This window comes from Rhinolophus sinicus, linkage group LG03 (genome assembly GCF_036562045.2).
Source record: "Rhinolophus sinicus isolate RSC01 linkage group LG03, ASM3656204v1, whole genome shotgun sequence".
Lineage (NCBI taxonomy): Eukaryota > Metazoa > Chordata > Mammalia > Chiroptera > Rhinolophidae > Rhinolophus > Rhinolophus sinicus.
Window position 1 is genome coordinate 150,902,003 of NC_133753.1, and position 26,730 is coordinate 150,928,732.

The window sequence follows — 26,730 nt, forward strand, 5'->3', positions numbered from 1 at the left end:
ACTATTAATGAATTTTTGAACTTTAAAGATTGATTTTGGGGTGATTTACCATCCTTTGGTTTCTCACTCCCTTTCCCCCCAAAACCACAACCAAAGGACAAAGGACAAATTACATTTTAACCATGTACTAAATTCCAACATGATATTCATATCTTATCCACAGAGGAAAACATATTAGACGCTGAACATTCTTCAATGTAAAATATGTATTCATAATTCAAAGCTAGAAAGACAGAATACATTGTGTAATTCAAATCCTAGATCTTTAGAGATTATCAGGGATATGAAACTATTTACATAGCCCCTAAAGACTTTACTACCAAAGGTTCATGCCAACAAATCATTCTAATCAAAGCTAGTATGCTGACAATTTCAAAACCATAATGTTTTATGAACCACTTTTCAACTCATTATTACATGGGGAAAATATTCCACTTAAAAGGGAGCTCATGTCATGTGGAACAAATGAAATGCCAACCTCTCTACTTATTCCTTTCTAGTAAAGAGAACTACAAAATTCAACAGAATTAAACAGATAGGCATGGTAAAGCTGCAAAGAATTCTAAGGAAACAAAATCAAGCCATACTTTAAGAAATGAAAATAGATCTATAAACAATAAAAAATGTACCATTGTATCATTTCAATTTCTTTCATAATACCTGATCTGCATTTTTGGCTTCTCTTTCTACAATTAAATTAAAAAATACACCTGAACTAATCTACAAAGAAAACTATAAAAATAATTCAATGGCAGAAACATTGAAAATGTGACAGTAAAATTTAAGTAGGAAACACCCATAAAATGTCTTCTAACACAAATTTTATATGTATAATTATTTCAAGTATTTAATATGTTATATTTATAATATGTATGATTTCCATTAATATTCTGCTAAGGTTTTAACATACTTTAAACTTACATTCTTGTATCAAAGCCTAAACTAATGAACATCTATTATCCTTAATATATTTCCACTTCTATTTCCCCACCTACATAATGTTGTGATGACCTAGCTTTTATTTTCATATTATGTACCAAAAATTTAAATACACATTTTATTAGTTTCTTGTCTAATTTAATCTATATCCAATTTTCCTTAGTTTTATCTTTGGTTCTGTTGTACATGAGTGTTCAAAATTTATTAAATACATAAATTGAATAAATCACTAATTGCATATGTTTTAATTTGTTCCTTGGGTGTTGGTTTTGTTTATTAAATCTAATGCCTCTTTCATAGTGTCGGTTTCCCTCAAATGTCTAGCATTTCCTGACTTGGGGCTCATCTTGGGGTTTCAGATTTGCTGTTTGTCACTGTTGATAACAGGTCCCCATGACAGAAAGAATCCCTAAGGAGACTGGGATGGGGAACGATAGGGTGCACGTCAGGAGGGTGTCCAGTGTCTTGCCTTCTCAACTTGGGTCTCCCTGTGCCTTCCTGGGGTCATCAGCTATCTTGGGTACTGGTATGCTATCTTGCCTTCAGCATCTACACTTGCTGCTTTAGGGAAGAATCAGACGGCTCTGCTGGTCTGAGCCCAATTATGCGGGCTTTGAGGCTCTTCTTTTTCAGCTGTCTCTTTGTTTAGAACAAGACCCATGACAGCTCCCAACTCTGTGGCATGTCTCAGTGGTTTCTGGCCTGTGGTCTTCTCCTGTCTTGTTTCTCAGTCCTTCCAATCCTGTCCGTTTGCTGTCCGCCAGTGGTTTACATTTCTGGTCAGTGCATGGCATTCTTTCTTACTGCAAATGATTTTTTTTAAAAAAATTACTATTAGGTTGGTGCAAAAGTAATTGCGGTATAAAAGACTGAAAATTGCAAAAACCACAATTACTTTTGCACCAACCTAATACTTTAGTAATTTCATATCAGTTTTGGAAAGGGAGCAAGACAACTGTGCTCAATGACCTTGACATAATTGTGACCTTGACATCTCCTTTGTTTATCCAGTCATTCATTTAATTACTATTTATGGAATATCTACTATATAAAAAATATTCTTCTCTACATGCTGTCCTTAAAATAAAGGTGTTTAGTCTGCCACAAAACATAGGGTTTCTTTTTGTAATATGAACTAAAACAATTTACTAAACAAAAGTGTTAATTTTTCCCTGTGGTACTAAAGATATTAGGACTATTTCCAATTATACTTTTTATTTCTCCACTGTACACTGTAATACTAATATAAATCTCTCAGAAAGCAAATATTCTGGTTTAATTAAAAGTTACCACTAGGTGGTGCTGAGAAGTTACCACTTTTGGATGGAAGAATCTTCACTTTCAAATTTATTTTAAATCTGATTTTCTTAAGCTAGTATAGATCAGGTAGAAATTTCATTTGCATGCACATATTTTTACCAAAATTAAAAAAAAAAGTTACTATATACATTTTATTTGGCTTCAATTTTCAACACTGTTTGTGATGTGAAGGTTGTTTAAATTATTAGTTTTAAAAAGATTGCTTTTCACAGTTTAGAAAAGTTTTATACCAAATCTCTGTATGGGAGGTGCTTTCAAGCAGATTACTCAAAGGGGCTTTACTAGGAAGCTATACTTATCCACTATTCCCATGCTGTAAAGAATCAGCAACAGCAACCTACTCCATTTACATTCAAATGAGCCATTCATTATCTGAAGCATATAGGAAATCCAGAGTCTTAATCTTTAAAAAAAAAAAAAAGCCCATTCCATTTAAAAAACACACCAATTTCTTGTAGCTCTTCACCACTGAAGTTATTAAGCACCTTTAGTGCTAACAGCCAATACAAAAAGTTGAGCGCATTCCAAAGAAAGCTGTGGAATGAATGTCACCATTGCTTCCCATGTATAAGAAAGCACTTGATGTGAAATAGAGAGCCTCTTGCCACACCAAAAGATACAGTGCACTTGTGCTGCTGAGTGAGGCCAGCAACAGAGCGGTTGTCGTAAAGTACCTTAGTCTCATTGGCCCACGTGCTCTTGTTTATATAAATAATATCACATTAAGTCAAAAAAGCAAGAACGTAAAAAAAAAAGTATGAGGTTTTTCTCTAGACTTTCTATATATACATTAAAAGGTTCTATAAGAATGAAATGCAAACTTAAAAGGCAAGAGCTGAATTTATTTCAGCTTTCTGAATCACATCATGTGTAGTTCATTTTATGCTGTGACATGTAAGATGAATGTTTGTAAATGAAAGCCTCAAGGTTGACCAGAAAGATCACAGGACTAGAATTAGAAGCCCTGCATCCTAGTCCCAAGTCTGGCAATATCTAGATGTATGCCTCTGAGTAAGTCATATAACCCAAGCTTTCAGTCCCACATGTATGAAATGAAACTTCCCAAGATCCTCTCAGTTCTAAGTTCCATGACTCTGCATTTTAAAACATCCTAAATATAACAGCTGTGCCGAAGTTCAAGTCTGCTGCCACTGGTTTTTTTATTTTCTTATTAGTAAGGAAATATGTACTTGTCTCCCTTCTGAGGACACTTGCTGAGTCAGTAACAGTGCAGTTTCTGGTGTCATAGCCTGGTTTGCAATCTCACTTCTGCCATTTACTAGCTGTGTGACCTTGGGCAGCCTCTCTGTGCCTCAGTTATCCCGGCTATAAAATGTGATTAATAACAGTACTTACCACATAGGTATGTTGTGAGGATCAAATGAGATTATACCTATAAAGTACTTTGAACAGTTCCAGGCACATAATTAAAAATTCAGTAAGTATTAACATTTGTTTTTATTATTACTATTATCCTCTGTTAAATAAGTGTGTCCTTCTTATATACTTATTAATAACCTACCTCAGTGGTTTCCCCACTTTCAACACTAAGAACCTTTTCCTATTTCCCTTCACTGACTCCATGTTTGAAATGGTTTTATCCACTGAACCAAATTATTTTCCCATCTTAGTCACATACATCACTGCCGTATTATGTCAAAATCCAGTGTTCTATACCCAATTTTCAGCGAAAAACCAAAGGAATCCTGAGGCAGTCTTATCATCGGATAACCAGTTCAGTTATTCAACGGAAAAGTTAAAAATACAAACTCCAGAGGCTTCAAGTTGGACTCAATGGCGTGTGTGCTGTGTTGGGTGAGAAGACGTAGTTCATAGCCTCAAAGAGCTGTGAATTTAGTAAGACAGACAGAGCCATAATACTAATCCAGGATACAAAGAGGAGGAGAGAGGATGGTTCAAAGTATGAAGAAAATTTTGAACAAGGAGTGACTTGAAAGATATGGAAGGTGCAACTGCCCTCCTCACCTTAATCCCAAATACCGCCATCTTCAGCTATCTCTCCTGAGAACATAGTATTATAGCCTGTCCTTTGGGTTAAGGAACTATATCTAGGAAGCTTATTTATAAACGCAAACGTGTTCTCTGTCAGAGTTGCAATCAATCTGGTACAAGGCATTGATACCATGCTAAGGTCTGCCCACCTGCCACTTAAAAAATCGAGAGACATGGTTGGTGGAAAGAAAAACGGGTTTATTCCGAATGCCAGTATTTTGGGAGGAGGGCAGACTGCTGTCCAAAGGCCATCTCCCCGTTCCTAGACCGGTTAGAAGGTTTTATGGTACACAAGAACAAAGGAAAGGGGGAGTCTGTCAGGCAGGTCCAAGGACTGACTTCGCTTCCTGGGGTCTGGTCTGTTTTAAGATAATGTTATCTCTGGACTCTGGACTGGACTGGACCACCGAGGCCTGGGGCTTTATGTGTATTCCAGTGTTTAGGCGCCTGAGAATTAAGAAATTGCCCTTTCCAGGTTAGGATTCCGTTAATTAAATGGATTAACGAGGTATGGGTAGTCTTGAGAAAGGGAACAAAATGGAGTTCTTTAGTGAATCAGTGAGGGGAGCAACAAAGAGAAAACAGCTGAATATCAGTGTGGATCAAACTGACAAGTGGCTAGATAGTGAGATACGCAGTGAGTCAAACTGCAAACTACCTAAGTCTAATTACATTATTGATTTACCAAATTTCACTCTTACGGCATCAATCAGTTTCTTAATAGGAAAAGGGGTCCTAAGGGAAGAGAATATAAGACAAAGGAAGCTAAGCATTAACGCTTGTGGAACTGGTTCAAGGACAACTGGATAATCAAGGCAGCTGCCTGACTGAGAGAGCTGGTAGAGGAGCCCTTCTTCATAGAGACAGGGTACTCAGAAAAGCTGGCCAACAAGAAGTAGGTCTGCCACAGCCATTTTCACAAACGCAAGCCCCAATTGTGTGCTATTTTGGCATCGTCGCTGCATTTGAAAAAACATGGGTGGGACAGCGCCTCCATAGCCTGCAGCAGGAGAAGTAGTAGAAACTTCATGGTCAAATAAACTTTATACAGTATGAAGAGCAGAATCCAGAACTCTGATCTATTAAACTAGAAACATCAACATGAACACATGACTTTAAAAGGATTCCTTGGAGGGTAGTTGATTCCATGTCATAAAGCAGGAATAATCAGGACAGGACTGGAACATTCTGTTAAGACAACAAAGCAAGGATATTTTAAAGAATGTCAGGGACAGGGTTACAAGGACAGAGGAGCTGGCCAGAAAGAGCTCCCACTGACCAAACTGAATCAATCTGCTCCATCAGAAAATAACTCATCTTGGTTAAGTCTGTGAAAGGCCAGGAGTTCAAAACAATGATAAAAAAAAAAAAAAAAAAAAAAAAAGAGTGGTATGAAGTGTGCAAAAAGGAAGTTGTAATACAAAGAGAGAGAAAATAAGACATGTATAATTATATGTATTGATTTCACAAGTTGGGAAGCATTATCAAAATACAGGTGCTTTGCTTTTTCTGTAATTGTCTATAGTCTAGAATATGTACTGGTTTCTATACTATATCTACTACATATATGCTACAGGAAAGAATAATGACCTGAAACACTGAGTAAGCCAAATAACCTAAAAAACCAAGTGTATGAAGATAAGACCTGAGGAACATAGGTGGTGACAAAAACAGTCAGGTGGAAAGAGGCTCTGGCAATGATGGTCACACTCAATAGTCAAGCAGAGAGAGAGGATCCAGAAACATGATCTGAGATGATAAATCAGCCAAATGGCCCAAAAAGTATGAGGTAGAGTCAATCCCTCATCTCCTCTGGGAGAAACCTCTAGAAAGCCCAACTAATTTCAAGAAAATATTCAAAAGGCATACATAAGCTTTTAATAATGTTAACAGATCAAATCTATACATCATTATGACAGGACAACGGGTTATGTAACACTGGCCAAACGAGACATGTCAGTAAATCATTTCTGGGTGATGGGGTGGGCTGGGGGTGGGGACCAGGTTATAAATAAGAACCTACCTGAAAGCCATATACTGAAAAGTAAAAAAAAGGTCTGATTGATTTCACAAGTAAAGTTCAGCCTGATGCCTGGTAGCCAGGATCTGTCAGATTCTTCTTCAAACTGGCGCCATGTTCTGACCGACAATTGATTGGTCAGAAACCAGATCTGTAAATGGACAGGTTTGTAGGGGTATTCTTTTGTTTCTGGTGCCCATAAGATCATGTTAACTCTGGTAGGCAACAAAATATTATAGTCCTAAGATGAGTCAAAATCAGTGTATAAATAATGAAATGAGTGAAAGCTGTAGTGTAGATCTTTTAGAAAAGGGTTTAAGTACGGTAAGCTTGTAATAATGCATCTGGGCATTTCACTATACTTTCAGGTATTTGAAGTGTTCAAAAAAAATCAGTTCTACTAAATTTAATTATTTAAAGGAATTCAATTTTATAACTAATATTTAAACAGTTGTTTAACATATTGAGCAATAAACAACATGTAAAAGTCCTCTTTTTTTGTATAAATGGCTTCCAGACAGTAAAAAAATAAAAAATAAATCAGGCTCTCACTCCTTGAACTGGTTTCTCTTCATTGCACAGATTTTGAAACATTCCAAATGAAGCCACAAAAGGAAAACATGCCATATACACATTTCAAGTCCAAAGATACCCAGTCAGAAACAGTGGTTTTCACTTGGTGTTGAGATAATGCGTACGTTAGCTTTTCCTTTGATAGTCTTTCTGAATTTTCCAATTTTTTCCTCAATGAGTATATTTTATTTTTTATTTTAAATGAGAAAAAGATAAACATTTCTTTGAAAAGAGAATGAGGCCACCTCTTCCTGAGGTGAGCATCTCTACATAAGGCAAAGTTTGAGGCTATCCTCTGGGGCTGCTAGGCTAATAACATTCACTGGTGTCTGGGCTAAGGAACATCTAGCTGAACTGACAAAGGGAGCAAGAGCAGGAGGCAAGGAGCCTGGGGTCAGAAGGAAAGTGAAAAGGTGAGGGGGGTGGTTAATGAGGTTGTTAAGCCCTAATCAAGAAGACGGGGAACAAAAGACAAGTTTGCACGGCCAAGAGCTAACTTTATACATCAACTCAGGCCCACAGTCTGGGGCAGGAGGAAGTGCCTGGGTACCTGAGGCATCTGCCTGCATGGTCCTGATCTATAATCAGAATGTCTGACCTGCCTAATTCCCTATCAGGTAACGACAATGCTCTATACCAGCAATGTTACTGTATCCAAAACCAGAATATAATGGCTGAAGACTTAATTGTTTATTCCCAGCATCACTTCTAATAACGCAGCGAGGGCAAACCCACTGTACTTATTAAAGAGCTCTGCAACCCAGCTTCCAAATGTGTCTGGCCCAACAGAGCAGAATATCAGCCTCCTGTGAGTAACTGACTGCATTTCCAACCAGCGCAGGAAAAAGTTTTGATAGAAAAAACTTTAGATACACTTGGGACTTCTGAATTCCCTATCAAGAAGCAGCCAAACATTAAGTTTAGAACAGAGAAAAGCGAAAGAGATTCTCCCAGGGGATGCTGTTCATTAAGTAAATACTGCTTGAGGTCACAGCTGATAAGTGACACAGGCTCAACAGGAATCTATTCCAGGATGAGTAACAGTAATGGGGACTCCACGATCAGTAACTGAATAACTGAGAAAAACAGTCCTAGAAAATATCACACCAACATTGTGTGTACAAGTGGCAATGATAAGCAAGAAGTTGCCTTTTCTTTGTTTACCAAACTGTTCAGGCCATTGTTTAAACTATGCCGACTACACTGTCAACCTCAGTGCAGTTCTATACAACTTCTGTAGAAGAGCAGTGACATCATCAGAAAGGAACTTAGCACACCATTTCTTTATAAGCTGCTTAACAGTAACGCCCCAGGTGTCCACTTCAGGAAACCAATTTAAGCTTATACAAGACATCCCATGAGCATGCTACAGATTTGGAGATTAGCTCTGTGAAGCATGGATATGATAATGACATAACTAATGGTGGCTGCTTAGCAGGTCACCAATACAGCATTAACCATTGTGTTAAGTGATCATTCTAAGAACTGAAAAATAGTTGACAAAGAATGTTGGGCAACACATTTGAAAATATTCCTCAAAATAAGCATTTTTGTATAAAAAGCTTTTAGAAAACCTGTTGCCATAATGATACACTAGCTACATACGAGGAGATAGGCATAAAAGTGTTTTTTCTTTTTTTTCCCCATTTGTTCTAAATTACTAGAATAAAAAGAAATCATACAAAATGCACCTATATTTGGTCCATATTTCTAGCAACTGTCATCTTCCAAAGAAATCTTATAAGTACTGATCGGGGGGAAAAGTCAAATTATATGACATAATCAAAATTCTTCTCTAGCAGGCCAGAATTGCAGTGAATTATTACAGAAACCTTTTCCTTTGGAGAGGAAAAGAGCCAGGAAGAAGTTAATATAAACCTCTAGGCAGAAGATTCTGCCAGGAAAATGACTTCAAGTGATATAAACACAAGGCAGATGTTCTTAAAGAAATTTAAAATTTAATTCGACATGAAGTCTTTCGGCCATTACCTGTGTGCATGTAAGACAACCACCACAAACTGGATTTTAAAAATCACTTTTGTTACCATCTAAAAATTACATTCTTCCAGGCCATTAAGAAATGATCTGTGAACTAGCAGAATTTCAACGTTTTCAAAAATTAAGTTATCAAACAAATGCTTGAAAACAATGAATGTATCTTGCTTTGATTAACTGAAAGCAACTTCTAAGTTTCTTTTTTACCTTACCTTTTTCTTTTACCTTAGGGTAAAAGTTCTATTGAACAAATAAAACAAAAATTATACTGAATTTTATTAAACTGTGATAAGAATTGAACCAAACTGATAATTTTAAGAGTACCAAAACCAAAATTATGACCATTAAAATACATTCATTTGATGTATTTTAGCTATAGTTGTAAATTAGATCATAACTCAAGAATATTGTAGCACATTACTATGAGATCCCTTGAAGTTTCAACTTAAACTTTCTCCTTATCATACTCATAGGTCTTTTATTCATTTTCTGTTTTTCTATTTTGAATTAGATAAAAAAAATCAGAAAAACATTTTTTAAGTTCAAGTATTGTTTTCATGTGACAATTATTTTAATTTTATACCAGCAAATTCAAAATAGCTTAATCTAATAAAAAGTTATTCAGCATTACTAAAATAATTTAAGTCCTCTTTTAAAATTAAAATTGTAGTTTTATTTAAATTTATTTCCTAGACTTCGAGTTGTATTTTCCCACCTCAGTGCGTGAATGCAATAAATCATTCTTGGTATGTTTTTCCGGTCATAGACATCTGTTGTTTCTGGATAAAATATCTGGAAGACAAAAGAAACAATATGTTTATTACGTTTTGCTTTTCACAATTATTTTAAGTCTCCCAAATGGTTCTACTTTGATCGTTCTTGCTGTTCTGTGTTTATTTAAATGTAGAGAAACCTCTCAGTTATTGCTTCATCTTGCTCTACAGGACCAATCAGTGCACCTGGCTCTCTGCCTGACAAGGGGCGCCTCCTAGTGACTCAAGAGAGGGGTTGGGGTTCCCAGTTCACCACATCCAAGAAGGATGGAGAACAGAATAGCTAGGTGGTGGTTTCATTCCACAAGGCTTTCTGTAGCAGAGTCACTCTTGGGACAGGCCACTGGACTGCTGGCTTGAGAAGGGTGTTCTTCTTAGAGCTTTTCATTACATTGTTAAGAACTTGGCTACACAGTTCTGTAAACACGTGCATACACACATACACATGGATTTTTTTTTTCTTCTGAAAGTAACAGATTTCACTGAATACAATCTGGAAAATAAAGTATGACGGAAATACTTATAATCCCACCTCCAGATTGTCACCATTAGCATTTTGGTATATTTTCTTCCAGTCTTTTTTCTGTATTAGGTCTCTGATTTTTTTTAAATGTTTTGTATGTGTGCGTTTAAAAACAAAATTGTACATATTGTAAACCTGTTTAAAACACTTAATAGCACATGACTACTGTCCTATCCCCTTCATTATTCTACAAGAACATTATTTCTAATGGGTGCATGATTCTTTCACATTTTTGAATCATAATTTAACCAGTTTCCTATGGTTGAACATTTATTTGCCCCCAATTTTTTCCCTATTATATAAGTCACTGCAATGAACATCCCTGCATTTTCTGAGCACCTGATTACCTTTTTTGGCTAAACAGCTAAATATGAAGTCACTAGACTGAAAGTTCTGAACAGTAAGGCTTTTAATACCCATTTACACTATTCTTGAGCTTAAAAATAAAAGCCTAATAACAGATTTCAGAATGGGGTACCAAACTTATCTGTTCCTAAGCACCAAAAAATGAATAATTAGGCTCCAAGCTTCTAAGAGTAAGATAAGCATATTGGCATTGTTTGCTTTCAGTAAATATTTTATAAAATTTGACATAAAAATTAAATCATGGTAGTATTTGATACTCAAATCCAATTTTCTGTTGGCTATTGAAAAAAAAAACACTGAGAAAAACAAGAAGCAGTTTCTTGAGATATAAAGGTATAGTCACTGAGCCCTTAAAGAAATGTCTGTAGCCTAAAAATTTTCAAAAGTCTTTCTAACCTTCCTTTAACACATTTGCTATTAAAATGTCAATTAGAAGAGGATTCCCAATTCAGAAGAATGTGACTAGGTTTAAAGTTCTATATATAAGCAGAGGACTAAAAATGTCCCTTCCCTTTTCTTTAAACAAAAGACCTTTATATTTATATTTCGTCTGGAAAATCATTATGAATGTGTCTTCTTTTAGCAAGGAAATGGGATCAATTTATAGTTCACCAGAACATTTTATTCAGCACTGTATTCCCAGCACCTAGCATGACGCTGAGTACAGAGGAGGCACTTAATATGGATAAATGAAGGCATTAATAGCAAATACATCAATCAATTCAGTACACTGTTGGTTTTTCATCCTGCAATCTAATTTATCAATGACTTCGTAATAAAAATCAGTGTTAAAATAGAACCTGCTCTATGGATCACTTGTTTGGCTTACATAATCAAGGGAAACCTGGCCCAACACGCACGTCATTGGAAGAGGTTTAAATCAAATCTATCAAACATAATGAAATTATCCTAATCTAAAGTTTGTTGTCTCATACAGAAAAATCCTATTGAAATTTATTTATGAATCTGTTTACCACCAGCCCTAGTTAGTACTTGCAAAATCAAAATCTAGAAATATGAATTCGGTACTACAACTAGTTCCCAGAAGGGAACAGCATTTAATGTTTTGGGCATTTTAGGAGAGGCAAAGGGGTTAAAAATGGCAGAATAAACCAATATTGAGTATTTTGAGATAACATAAGCTGAGCTAAAACAGATATCAGCAAAAATACATTAAAAATAGGCATTCATAATTTACATTAAGGAATGTTTTGCTTTTGTTGTCGCTGGTATTTTTAACTGCAAACCTGGATTAGTAATAACAACAACAGCATATGTTTTAATTAGTCAGTAGCATATCCTCTGCCTTCAAGCTGGACCGCTCCTAAATCATATCTTTAACACAGCTGTACATACGAAGCAATATGAAGGTACGAACTATAGATACATACAAAAACCTGATGGATCTTGAGGGCATTATGCTAACTGAAAAAAGTCAATTGCTAAACGTAACCTATCACATGATTCCATTTCTATAACACTGTCCAAATGACAGAACTATAGGGATGGAGAACAGAATAGTGGTGGCATGGGGACAGGGCTAAGCAAGGGATGCAATATAAAGGCCCGCTCCTCTGCAACGTCTGTACCTTGATGGCGGTGGTGGTCACACAAATCTATTCATGGGATAAACCTGCATGGAACTGCCCCAGATACACACAAATGAATGCATATAAAAATGGTGAAAATTGAATAAGTCTGTAGTCTAGTTAACATTAATATACCAATGTCAATTTATGATTGTACTACAGTTATGAGATGTCACCATTGGGGAAAGTTGAAGGAAGAATACACACTGATGAACTATTTTTGCAACTTCCTTTGACTCTATAATTTCAAAATAAGAAGTTTACGAAATAGCTCTACAATTTCTATCAAAAGTAATTATTTCCTCATTTCCCCTACTTATCTGTCTGTCACACAACCTTAAGTGTGCCTGCTCTTTGAATTTAACAAGCTCTGAATATTTGCTGAGTTTTATTTGCAAGATCTATTTCAGGAGTAAGAGCTATAACCCCTAGCCTTTAAAATTGAAAGTGATGGAATGATTTATAATAATAATTTATAAAAATAAATTTATAATAATAAACTATAATGATATACCACATGGTGCTACAATGAGATTTGAAATCTTAAGTATAAGTAGCAACACAAAAATGGGAGGTGATATTTTAAATCAACTAGCTACCAGTGAAAGCTTGTTCTGATCTTGTCTACTTTATATACATTTTACCTGCCATATATTACTTTGCATAGGCCTTTTACTATGTTCCTGTTGGGTCCCCACTTTTCTCATTCCTGAGGCAATGAGGCAATCTTCTGCATTAACATACCCAGTCTGCCCAATCATTTCGCGTAACGTGGAATTTGTACACTGCCCCCTTTTGGTTTCTTAGATCAGATTCCAGTGTTTGAAGGCTTACCTTGGGTAGACCAATAGACTCCATGGCTCTTAACCACTGGACGGTATTATCTGTATGTCGAAAATGAAGGCCAGACTTCTAATGTGAGGATGGGGTGGGGTGGGAGGGGGGAGAAAGAAGGAACCACACAAATAGTGAGTCATTTGCAATAACTTTTTTCATTATCAGGATGCTTTTCAATTGTATTTCTCCTGGAATAGCGTTATTAAAGTCCATATAAAACAACTAAAGACACAGTAAAGTAGATTACACTAACTCAGCAAAACCCCAACCATCTATAAAGGACCATTCCAGTTTCCATTATTCATACATTTAAGGTAACTCTGAAGTAGAATCTCAAAGACCATTTAATGTCGAGCATATGCCTAAGGATATTTTATGAGACATATGTGCACATGCGTGTACACACACACAGACACACACACACACTGTCAAGATTCGGGGAACCATAGCCAAAAAGACCAGTAATTTCAGGAAAAACAAACATGGTTTTTAGAAGACTAAATAAAATGATTTTTTTCTGGTTTCTGGTTCTGCCAAATCATTTTTTCTGCTCATTAATGTAATGTACCGTAGAAAATCTTGAAAATGTAGAAAAATACAAAGATGAAAACAAAAGCCACCCACAATACAGAGCTAATTTTGGTATCTATTCCTTCTGTAATTTAACCCTAATCTTGGCCTTGTAAAATAAGTAAACCTTCAATGGAAATGTTTTACAAGACCTTTAATACCCATATAATAAAAATAGTCTTTTTACATCTTCCATTCTTTTTTACAGTTCTAATTAGTCATTTTTTCTGCATATTCTATAAATACAGCATCCTTGCCTATATTCATGAAGTTGTATCAGGTAATGAACCATTGAGAGCTTGAAATGTTCTCATATTTTTAATTAGTAAAATGAATAGCACAATGTTATCTATTTTTTTTAAAGTAACAATAGCAAGTATCATCATATCACTAATGCCCAAAAATCACATTCAGAAAGCCTCATCTTTCCCATCTTCTGTGACCTACAATCTAATAGTTTATTTAACAAAAAGTATTTTTGTTGCTGTTAGAAATTATAAAATAAGCAAATTAACATTTGACAAATATTTACGGCTTTTTAATAGTGGTCACTATTGAGATTGGACTGTGTGTGTCACTTTATGTAAATTATCTCTAAGTTTCAAAACACTCTGCAAGGTGTTTTTCATTAGCATATTTTAGAGATGGGGAAACTTGGGCCAAAAAGATGAAGTGATTTGGCCAAAGTCAAACACCTATTAGTGGCTGATCTGGGATTCAGGACTAGGTCTCTCCAGATCTGAAAACCTTCCCTGTGTTCACACCACTCCCCAGAGAAGAACAGAGGATCTAATGATCGTGGATTATTCTTCAGAGGGAAGAAATTAGCTAGTTACTATGAAATAATTAGAGGGAGGGGGACAAGAAGAATGAAAGGAAAGGAAAAAAAGAAAGGAAGAATAAAGAGAGCTAGGACCCAGACAGTTAACAGCCAGGCTATAGTGCCTGAGGGTTTGTGACTCAGCATAAACAACTTCTGCAAAATACAAACAATTCTCAGACACGGTCACTTTTTGGCCATGGAAAAACCATTTGGAAACAATAATAACCCTTGGCTAAGTCTGATTATAGACAAGCCACTTAGTCTAGTATTAATATATAGGATTGGTGGAAAAAAATGGACAAGCTAAAAATGATTATAATGGACTAAGATGATCTTGAATTGGAAACAATCCATAATCATGTCAAGGCGGAGAAAAGGCCCTTTGGCACCACAAAATAACTAACCCCACTTTCAAGACTTGCTTCTTGATTCATGATCCTATTCAATCTTCTCACCTCCTAGGTAAAAATTACCAAGACACCAAATTGATCCTGCTTTCTGACAACACCCAAAAGGTAACTGGGGTCCTTATTTCCCTAATACCTTAGCATCAGCCAACACAAGTCCAAATCCCGACTAAGCCCCTTCTTTCTTCTCCTCATGACTCCATAGGTATGTATTTTTTCTTGCTACGAGTTAAATAAAACTAATTTTGTTTGAACCAGGTGGTTTTCTGGGGGACTTTGGCTGGGGTGTTCACTAATTCCAAACCATGTAACAAAGACACTTCATCCATTTAGTTATCTTATTAGCTAGTAACCTCAGGAAATTACAAATTTCTCTGAACCTTGGTTCCTCAGCCATAAAATGGGAATAGGATCTCTTCTTTCAGTTGCAGAGATTAAATAAAAATATTCGTAAAGCACTTCATCACAAAGTGCACTCAAGAATGCAATAATTGTTAGCTATTACAATTACCATGCTACAATACTGGGCTTGAAACTTTTATTTACCTTTCAGGTCAGAAAAAAGTTTACCCCTTCATGCAAGAGGCACTGATGGAAAGGGGGGTTATCTTGGTCATATTTCTACAGTAAATGAAATGACAGATTTCAATTCCTTCATCCGTTTTATTTTATATTTTTTTAACTAAAAATTTCTAATTACAGTTGACATTCAATATTATATTAGCTTCAGGTATACAGCATAGTGGTTAGATAGTTTCCTTTATCCATTTTAAACACCTGAGGAACACTGACCTCAATGGGAGAACTGCATTAACTTAACATCTTTAATCTACTAGACTTGCTTCAATTAGAATAAAAATGGTCTTCTAAACTGGTTCAAGATCGTCCATTATAACCATTTTTAGCTTGTCCATTTTTTTCACCAATCCCATATATTAATACTAGACAAAGTGGCATGTCTATAATCAGACTTAGCCAAGGGTTATTACTGTCCATCTACCTGATTTCTTCCAGGTATTGAACTAGAAAGTATATGCTGATTTTCCACTGCTGAGCTATTACGACACCAGCAAACAAGGTTATTCTTGCTTAAATTGAGTAGATGAGGAATTATGTAAGTCTTCTTTGGATGGTAGCTTCTTACATAGTAGCTTCTTACATTTGCTTATTTAATAGATAAGGAAACTGAGGGTCCAAGCATTTAAGACACATTCAGGTTGACCTAACTTGTTAAACTCAGGGTCAAGACTAGCTTGCCAGACCTCTGACTCCAAGTCCAAATATTCTGTTCAATTTGCAGAGCCTCCGAACCACCCCCCCAAATGTTCACGGTGTGCTTATTTCTATCAGGCGCTGTGCCAAGTGCTGTGCACAGACAATCACAGTATCATTACAAAGACTGATAACTACTATTATTCACACTTTACAGGTGAGGAAACTGAGGCTCACAGAGGCCAACTTAGTGGTGAGGCCGGACTCAAATGTTTTGATTCACAGCTCACACTACTAACCACTATGTATATGCTTTCCCTATCTAAGGCTCACCAAAATTTTCACCACTTATTGTAAGTCTATAATGATCAATGCAGGGTCTGGAACAACACTATGTTTGACTTTGAACCTTGTCAGGCTGAGTCCTCTCCAAGGAATGCCTTCCTTCCTCCTCTTCTTTCCCTTGTCCATCCCAGTAGTCAGCTTGGGAACACTGACTCATCTTTCAAGCCTCTATCCCAGACACCTTCCTGGCTTCTTCACCACCCTATCCCCTTTGGAACTGACCACTCTCTCCTTGGTTGTCTCCCACTGTCCACTCAGCTGTCTTCTCTTCACCTCCCTCCATCCACTTCCAATCTCTTTCCAGGATTCACCCTTTGTTTTCCCTCTTGAATCCATTTACTTCTTGTCTATGCAGGCTACTGTCACCTGGACTGAATAATCCCCTCACTACACTCTGCCTCCACCCTCATCCTCCCTCTGATTTATTTTTCACATAAGCAGCAGACTGATTTTTTAAGCACATACTGCACCATGATGCCTCTGTTTAACATTTCAAAGGCTTCCTCCCACAGCTGACTCCATACTTAGGAAGAAATCACAGATCCTCCATGTGTGACTCTGTGATCTGTCTCTGCTTCCCTCCTGGTCTCATTTCTCATCACAGTCCCTCATGGAAGCCTTGTAGTCACTCAGTTTGGCCAAGCTCTATTTGTCCTTGAGGAGTCTCTCATAAATGGGTCCCCTCTCTCTTGACTATCTCTCCACTCCCACCCTTAACTCTACCCATGGATGATTTTCTTCTCATTTTTCCAGACTATGAGTAAATGTGTCTCAGGAAGCACATCTTCTGTCCATTGCTATCCGTCAAGTTCTTCCTTCATATACTTATCACAATTCACAACCCTATATTTAGTCACTGTCTACCTCTCCAACTGTAAGCACCGTGAAGCCATGTCTGCCTTGCTCACTACTCTGCCTTGAGTGCCTGGGACAGTGCCTGGCACACAGTAGGTGTTCATAAGTATTGTATAGATGGATGAGTTCTACCGTCTATGTATTTCTATCATAGTATAACTTTATCTTCTTTCCCTATAACTTTATTAACAATTTTTTTATATTCATGTTTATCTACCATTAGAGCAGTGCAATGATTACTATGAGTGCAGCTGCTTGGGTCCCTGGCCAAGAGAGTCTGCCTGACTCAGTAGCTTGGGTTGGGGTCCAGGAGTCCATATTTTTATACACATCCATCAGGTGGTTCTGCAGGAGGTGTGAACATCACACTTAAAGGAAGAGTGTCGAATCTGAAGCACCTTAAATAGGCATCGAGTAAAGCATAGAAGGCAAGAAAGTTAACGGAGTCCTTTGGCTTACTTGAAACTACTGTCATTCATTTCTTCACCCAACAGCTATTTAACTAGCACCGGACTCTGCACCATTCACTGAAGATGTGGCAGAGAAAACACACATGGTCGTTGCCTTCATGACAAGACAATGATTACAGTATAGCATGGTGTATCCAAGAGGGACAGTGTCAGGTGCCACTGCAAACTTGGCATGGTCACGTAACTCAGATCTGGAGTGGGGGGGTATGGAATGATCGGGAAAGAATACTCATCATTGGAAGCTTTAACTCTAAGACCTAGGTCATCTTTCTAGCCCTAATTTAAAGAGGGCCAGGGTTGCATATAAGCTGGCAACGGGTAGGGCAGCATGAAAGCTCCCGACTGCTTCACTCAAAGCCGTCTGTGCCCACACTGAGGACTTCAGAGCTCGGACACAGAGCTCATGCCTGGGGACACACTGACTAACAGGCAGGTCATATTTTATGGCTGCAGTCTAGGCAGAGCCTGCCGTGAGAGCCCATGCTCACTGAACTCATGGTTTCCAGATGGCACATCAAGGGCTGGGCCTGGGTTAGTGAGCGTACCCTTGGGTTTTGACATGTTGGCCACAGTCTCATGATTTAGTATTCCTTGAAAAGGACCACATGATGGGCTTTAACCCTGAAGAACTCAAGAACGGGAAGTTAATTAAGTCTTCTGTTCACTAATAATTTGTCTCCTTTCGTTTTTTGTAAAATAAACGAAATGGCCTTAAAATAAAACTCTATGACTACATGGCCAATCACTAAAAATTCCCATTCAAGGACATGAAGCACTTTGAGGGGTTTAATAAAAGGAATAAAAGAAAAGTCTCTTTTCTCCAGTGATTTAACAGAGGGGTAGTTTCCATTTGTCCCATGTTTTCTCCCACATCACAGCTGGCATCAACCCCCTCCCTTCTGCTACTTCCTTTCTTTCCACCCCTCTCCTAGCATCTTTTCTTCTAGGCACCCATCTTCCAGGGGCCTGATGGGACGGGGGATGGCAAAACGCAGCACTTCCCTCTCTCACACTGTTTAACTTAGGATGACTCACCTGCCTAGGCTCCACAGATATCTTATTCTGTAACAAGAGATTGGAAATACTTTCCCTGTCTCCATCCCATAGACAAGTTACTATTTATTCAAATAGCAGGAATAAGGCCAAGAGGAAACAGTACCCGTTTAAACTGCCACGAGGGTATCCACAACTGAACTAGAAAGAGACACCTGTATTCAAGGTGTTTGATATCCCAGGAGGAGGAAAGAATTAGCCCACTCTCTGCTCTGGGGCTCACTTCCACTGAAGGTCTGTCTTCCCATCTTGATTCTCACCATGCATAACGTTAAAACAAAATATCCACAATCCCCTTTCAGGGTGGGCTGGACAGCCCAGCCTAACTATACCTTAACTCTGTTGTTAAATCTACACGGCTGTTAGTACTAACAGGTCTAGATCTTGGTAATAACTATTATCAAAGCAATGGAAAAAAGTGCTCTAAAATGTGGACAAATGTTACCTTATTTTGTGATGTGGGTATACAAATATTTTTTTCTGTGCTTTTCTGAACTTTAAAAAATATTTTTCAAAATTAAAAACCAATTTTAATTTTGGCTGGCTAAGTCATTATTTCATTAAACTCTTCTGAAAAGCTATAATGAGCTGAAAACTCTAGGGTGAGACACACGACTTCGTAAACTCAAACTTATGTTAACAAATGCAAACACTTTCGTTCATAACATTATCTAAGACAGAAACTTTTGCTCAGTCACTTATTAGACTAGACCATGGAAACAGACTTGCCAAAAAAGATTTGTCAGTTCACCTCGTCTGTTAGTCTAAATGATTACTCAAACATTTGCTCTGAATTCAACATACATATTTTTAAAATAAATTTTGTCTCAGTAACAACTAAAGGGTACTATGAATCATGCAATAAAAGGGAACTCATTCCATTTTCAACTATACTTAATGTTGTCCTTGCAACTGTAAGAGAAATAACTTTTAAGGCTATTTGAAAATCTGCAGATAAAAAATACTGATAGAAGGAACTGAATACAATATATTAAGAAAATAAAGAATCAAGTTTCAAAGAAGGTTTAGAAACCCTGATCTGAAGTGGACAAGAAATCACATATTCCAGGAGGAACACCAAACATTTTAAAAGTCCCTTTTAAAGACATATCTAATGAAGGAGTCTTTTAGGTCAGCATTTACTTTTTCCTCCTTCACTTTATAATGAAAAACTTCAAGCATAAAAGTGTAGACAGAATAGTATAATGAACTCCTATGCACCCATCATCCAAATTCAATGATTGTGTACTCATGGCCCATCTTGAATCATATATCCAAACTCCTCCCAATTATTTTGAAGCAAATCCTAGATATATTACTTTATTTGTAAATATTTAGACCTGTTCTCTAAAATATCAGAATTTTTTTATTTATACAAGATTGGTATTTATTTTGGTTTTGTGTTCTCCATATACCTTCTCAAATTAGCTGTGAAATAATTCTTAAAACTAGTTGCATACAAAAAGGTTAGTCTTATTTTGTTTTAAACACCAAATGGAAAGGAATTCCTATCTGATTATTCAATAGTACTACTTGTTTTATCACATTGGCCCTAACTCTTTGGGGCCACAAGTTCAAGATCCAGCTGGATACTTTATTCCTTGATGAGAACAAGGGGAGTAATAAACTATGCGGTGGTGAAAAAAAGGAGGCGTCAAGTGCTGCCACTTTTACATTTACTGGCACTAATAAAAATGACCTCCATGAAGGAATAATGGGGGCAGCCCCACAAATCAGAGGCCTCTTAGCCTTAGCCCAGAAATAGAAACACTTTGCTTTTAAAATTGCTGCTGCTTCGGGAATGATTATTAACAGTCTTCAAAGACCTAGGATGCCCCCTCCACCCCACAAAATTCTTGTAGAAACACTAAAAAAAGGGAAAGGAAATGAAATACTGAACTTTAACTTTTAGCTGGAAGCCCAAACCAATTAGATCACAGTTACCTTATAACGTGTTTGTTCCACATCATAGATCTTTTTCTCTGATACCATTTTTGGGGCAAAGAACTTGGCTAACTTCGCAAGGTAAACTCCGTTCCGGAGCCCTTCTTCCAGTTCAGTGGTTGGTGGCAATTCTTCAACTAAGCAGACTTCCATCCACCTAAAGGGATTAAGAAAAACCTTAACGTGACTCTAGTTGGGTGACTTTTCTATAAATGAAATGATACAGCATCTCACTATGTGTGATGGGGACAGTAACAAAGGGAACAGAATCTGAAACATCTTCAGGTGTCATAGATGGAAAGAGAGGACTTCTTGCATGGGACAAGGATTCAGAACATGAGATGAACAAGGGATACAAACAAGCCCACAGGCACTGAACTCAATACCGTGCCAGAGCTTGTCAACTTCACCTTTATCTGTGTCTCTGCCGATTCTCTTTTGTACCACAGAGGAAAAAGGTCAATGCATTTTGGATGGGTGGAATCAGTCCTGCTGACATTACAGAAAAACGAATTCCAGTTTATGAGCCCTTAGCGGAAGAGATTCGTGTAGAGGTTATACTTTTGAGAGAGCATAATTCAAAGTGCTGTAAAACCTGCAGTAGCCTCAGTCCGGAAATGACTACCAGGAAAGGTAGGAAGGCATGGAAAAGGAACATCAAATTTCAGAAAGCAGATGTGGTCTTCTTCAAATAATACACATTCCTTTTTCTGATACCAGGAACTTATGACAACACGCTTACCTTTTCGGGAAGGTACAGTACTTAACTGCATTCTGAAAACATATTTCAGAACAAGATTCAGATTAAATCTTAGGACATTGTGCCAGTATTGCAGAAAAGAGTGCACCAAGGTCATTACTGGCTCAAGGACACACAGTGGGAGGGGAGCCAGGTCAGTTCACATTTCATACTGGTGTGCCGAGACTCCGCCAACGTTGTGAGGATAATGCCTCCACGCTTACCTACTGTAAGCTCCAAGAGGCAGGTGTGCAGGCTCGCAGTGGGGCAGCCCCCCACTTCCCTGCAACCGATCCACAAACAAATCATAAACTGTTAGGGTGAGCGCCGTACCTATATACCCAGGCCCCCCAGAGGATCATTAACACAAGAGTGGCTGATCCTATCAGCATCTGGCAGACACAAGAGTACTGTTCTGCAGTATTAACACCTGATCCTGGCCCAAGCAGCAAACACTGTAAAATGTCTGAACTGCTTGTAGCTCTGGAGAGCATCTTTTAAAAGCTCAAAGGGCCCCTAATAAGCAAGGCGTATTTACTGACCACTTATTAGGCACTGTAGGAATAGGTGAGAAAAATATAAACACCAGCCCTGCCTTCCAAGAAGATTAAATAGAATTGAGAAGGCAATGCAACTGTAAGGAAACAGCAGAGAACCATATATGAGAGGCTGTTATGTCCAATGCTCCGTGTTAGCGCATAAGAAGACAAAGTTTGGGAACAAAGAGGGGCTACTGGGTTATCACTGGAGTAATAGGGAAAACACGGGCGAGATGGTGGGGCCTGAATTCGATCTAGTAAAAAGGAGTATTTGGAAAGGCAGGAGGACCGGTAGAGCGGGGAGCAGGACAGACCAGAGGCATAAACGAAACATGGCCGACTCATGGAGAAAACCCAGAGAAGGCTTGGGGCCCTTGGAGTCCATGGGGAGAAAGGAAATGAAGCTGAGCATGTACAGGGAAGTGGAGCTCTGGAGGACCCAGCACAAGAGAAGTGCTGATTTTCACTGCAGCTTCAAAGCAGAGGAGTGACATGCTAACAGTGGTGATTAGAGAAAATTAATCTTGATGATGGATGCCCCAGACACAAAGCGCTCTGTCAGGCTTTTCTCATTGTGAGAAATTGAGGGATGAGATTAGACAGGAAGAACTAGGGAGGGAGGAAACCAGGAAACATTTCAAGGAAACAGTAGCAGGACTTGGTGATAGCTTAGAAAAGGGGGTAGAAAGAAAGAGAAATTACCAGCCAGGGGAAGGGGCCTGGTGTGAAGGGAGCTCTCTGCACCCGCACTCAGCCCCACGTACACAGTGAAACCCCAAACACATTCCCTAACCTTCTCAGACATCGTTTTTCTCTCCTGCTTAAGGGGAACAGAGAATAAAAAGGATGGGGTGATATCCTAGCAGGACTGTGAAACTGGAAGAACAGGAACAGGTAGGTAAAAGGAGACGAACTTGGTTTTCACGTATCACACACAAGGTAAATAAAGGATTTTTGATCTATATGAGACTTGTTTCAAACAGATTGAAGAGCATCACAGACTTGATACATTTTTTAAAAATTTAAGAAATCAATAGTAATGTTGCCTTTTTAAATAAATATCTGGCCGAGTTAAAAGCCATTACACTAGACTGAGTTTGTAATCTAAATAAACTACAAAATGATAGCATTGTGCTATTTAAACATTAAAACACAATCTGTTTTCAAATAGTTATCTTCATTTAAAAAATTTTTTTTCACACAATATTTAATTTCTTTACAACGATCCTGTCATTGGGGTGCATGTGTGAGGGATAGGGGAGAGGTAAACTGACAGTTGGTAGTAAGAGTGGGGGGAGATAAATCGACAATTGGGACCAATAGGCAGGAAGCTAAACTATAAATGACTGAAGTATGGTATTTTAGACTTGGGTTTGTTAAAAAAAAAAGAAGATAATCGTACCTTTTTGTCTATATGAGAATACATGTGCAGTTGGTTTAAAACACTAATGATAGCAGAAACATAGGCTAGGTACAGCCTATTTAAAATACAGCCCTTGTTAATGCCTGAGACATTGCTAACTACTGAAAGGCAAAGGCCGCCTCTTTATAATCTCTTGTGCCTGCTAATATGTTTATATGTAGCGGGTACCCAACGTTATGAAAGATGCTGCCTGCTTAAGAAAAATTTCCCAAGCCGTACCGTTGCATCTTAAAATCTTTTAGGACATTGCCAAAGACTTGTCAATGTAGCAATTTTGCAACATTAGGCATCCATGGAGATATTTCCTTTTCATTGCCTTGAAAGTCAAAAGATGATGCTATTATCATCAATGATAACTAGTATTTATTAAGCACTATTTTGTGCTAGAACCTGGACTGAATATGTTATGGGGACTATCACTTAATCTTCAAGACCACCCCACAAGGAAGAGGTGCTATTAGGGTCACCATTTGGAATGATAATCTGAGGCTCAGAAAAGCCCAAGACCACACACCTAGTAATTGAAAAAACATCAAAAAGCTGCCAGGGGCTTCTGCTCCTCCTATTCCAACTTTTAGCTACTCAAAAGTCACCACACAGAAAAATGAGTCTTCCAGTCCATTCCCACAGCTTCCGTGCAAAAACAAAAGTGATAACAGAACACTCCAGGATACTTCCAGAGTAGCAGTAAGAGTGCCATGGTTTGGAGAGGCACAGGCTGTCACTCTTCCAGTGTAAGGTCAGAGGTAGTATAGTCACTGTCAGAGTTGAGCAAATTTCCGGGGGGTTCATTTTTCTTTTAGAATGCCCTCCTTGTCACCTCTTTGTCATCTACTCCGCAAGAGTAAATGGCCTGGGCTGCTTGTGGGTGCTGTTGCAAGTAGTAGTTAGAGGAAGCTTGGAGCCTATCCAAACAGAGTCACCTCCTGAAGAATGCCTGCAAACCTAGACAGGATCTCAGAGTCTTCTCATCATATACAATGTGGAAATTCCTATCAATTATTAGTCAATATCTGATCAATAAACTTACACGAGAAAGAATTAAATTTCTACCACCAACTTCAGCCTCAGTAGCTTATCTGTTATACAAGCTAGCATTACCCCATCAAACCAATAACTCTAAGTGTCCTTGTTGTGGTCTTTTGGGGTCAAACTTCCTACAGCAATAACATTGTAAAGACCTCTGGCTTGCTGCTCAGGACATCTAGCTCTAATCTAGCTAGTGTTCACTAGCTGGATGCACTGGACAGGTCACTTGAAATCCTAGGAACTCAGTTTCAGTCCATGAGTCTAAAATTATAATGGCATTCAACAAGATACTGTAAGTATGCAATATGATATTGTTTTATTAACAGTTTTATTGAGAAATGATCCGCATACCATATACTCACCCATTTAAGATGTACAATGCATTGATTTTAAGCATATTCACAGGCTTGTGAGACCTTTAGCATCATCCGTCTTTGGACATTTTCGTCATTCCATAAAGAACCCCTTTACTCATTAGCAGTCACTCCTCATTTACCCCTAGATTCCCAACCCACTAAATCTATTTTTCATTCTACGGATTTGCGTGTTCTGGACATTTCATATAAATGGAATCATACAATGTATGTCCTTTTGTGACTCTGCTTTTACTTAGCATAACGTTTTCAAGGTTCATCTATGGTGTAGGATGTATTAGTACTGCATTCCTTTCTATTGCTGAGTAATATTCTACTTTAGGCATAGACCACATTTTACTTATTCATTTATCAGTTTATCAACATCTGGTTTTTTTCCACTTTTGGTTAGTGTGAATAATGCTGCTTAAACATTAGTATACAAGTTTTTGCAGGGACACATGTTCTCATTTCTCTTGGGTATACATCTAGAAGTGGAATTGCTGGGTCATAAAGTAACTCTATGTTTAACCGTTTTTAGGAACTTCCAAACTGTTTTTCAAAGCAGCTGCAATATTTTGCATTCCCACCAATTATAAGGATTCTAATTTCCCCACCTCCTTGCCAACACTTAGCTTTCTTTTTTATTGTAGCCATCCTAGTAGATGCATAGTGGCATCTCATTAGGGTTTTGATTTCCATTTCCCTGATGGCTAATGATATTAAGTATCTTTTTATGTCTTTATTGACCATTTGCATATCTTCTATAGAGTAATGTCTATTCAAATCCACTACTCATTTTTTAGTTGGGTTGTACTTTTATAATTGAGTTATAAGAGTTCTTTATATATTTTGTATACCAGTCTCTTACCAGATATATGATTTGAAAATATTTCTCCATATTGTGTGTTGACTTTTCACTTTCTTGATAGTGTCTTTTGAGGCACAAAAAGTTTTTAATTTTGATCAAGTTCCACTTGTTTATTCTTTTGTTGCCTGTATATTTTAGGATCATATTAAGAAACTGTTGCCTAACCGAAGGTCCAAATATGTATCTGTGTTTTCTTCTAAGAGCTTTATAGTTTTAATTCTTACATTTTAGTCCTTTGATCCATTTTGAGTTATTTTTTTTCTTATATGGTGATGAAGGTAAGAGTCCAAATTCATTCTTTTGCATGTGGATATCCAGTTGTCCCATCACCATTTGTTGAAAAGACTATACTTTCCCCCATTAAATTATCTTTGTACCCTTGTTGAAAATCAATTGACTGTTTAAGTATGAAAAGTTATTTCTAGACTCTCAGTTGTATTCCAATGATCTATATGTCTATGATTTATATATGGATAGTACATAAAGTACACAGATATAAAAATCAAGCCAGAAAGACCTCATATGTCATCAAAAGCCTGTCTTCAGATTTGACCTAAAAATCCACAGAAATGAAAACCAGAATTAGCTGTGTGTCCTCCTGCTGACCTTGCATTTACTGATTCTTCCCTGTTCCTTCTATTGATTACACCTACTGAACAAGACCACCAATATGTGAATGTCTCACCCCAAGGCAAAAGTCGAAATCATCTCTTGTGAGCATCTTAAAGGTTGTTGGAGAACTTGACCTTCTTTTCCCGGTAGAGGGGCTACTTTCCTATTAGTACTACTTGTTTTCTCTTCTCTCTGCAGGGAAAATTTATAGACGACTTACCAAGCACAGACAAACAAAATAGAAGTCAAAAGAATTTCCATTTTATTATTCAAGCAGTCTCTCGTCAACCTTTTTTTTTTTTTGAGTTGAGGTGGTTTCTATAAGTAGCTCTATGTGTAAATGCACAAGGGCTGATCCAAGTGAGACTGGGAGAAGGGGAAGTGGGAGGATGCTGGGAGAAGGATGAAGGGGAAAGAAAGGTGACATTTTTCCAATTTTAGGTTTAGGCCAAAAAGAGAAATAATTAATCTCATTTTGTCTTGCAAGAGATTAAAAAAAACTAAACTCATGAAAATCCTGAAACGAGGCATTCTATT

The 26,730-nt window shown here is 37.5% G+C and overlaps 1 protein-coding gene across 2 annotated transcripts in view; it reads right to left on the reverse strand.

The window, feature by feature from the left end:
• Nucleotides 1-26,730, reverse strand: part of IQGAP2 (IQ motif containing GTPase activating protein 2) — a 267,396-nt gene that overhangs the window by 111,791 nt on the left and 128,875 nt on the right. For both annotated transcript variants that reach the window (XM_074328812.1, XM_019728145.2), the window contains exons 3-5: nt 20,628-20,784; nt 12,946-13,023; nt 9,576-9,652 (exon numbers count right to left, since the gene is read on the reverse strand). In XM_074328812.1, the coding sequence (XP_074184913.1) occupies nt 9,576-9,652; nt 12,946-13,023; nt 20,628-20,784 (312 nt within the window). The remainder of the gene's footprint in view (nt 1-9,575; nt 9,653-12,945; nt 13,024-20,627; nt 20,785-26,730) is intronic.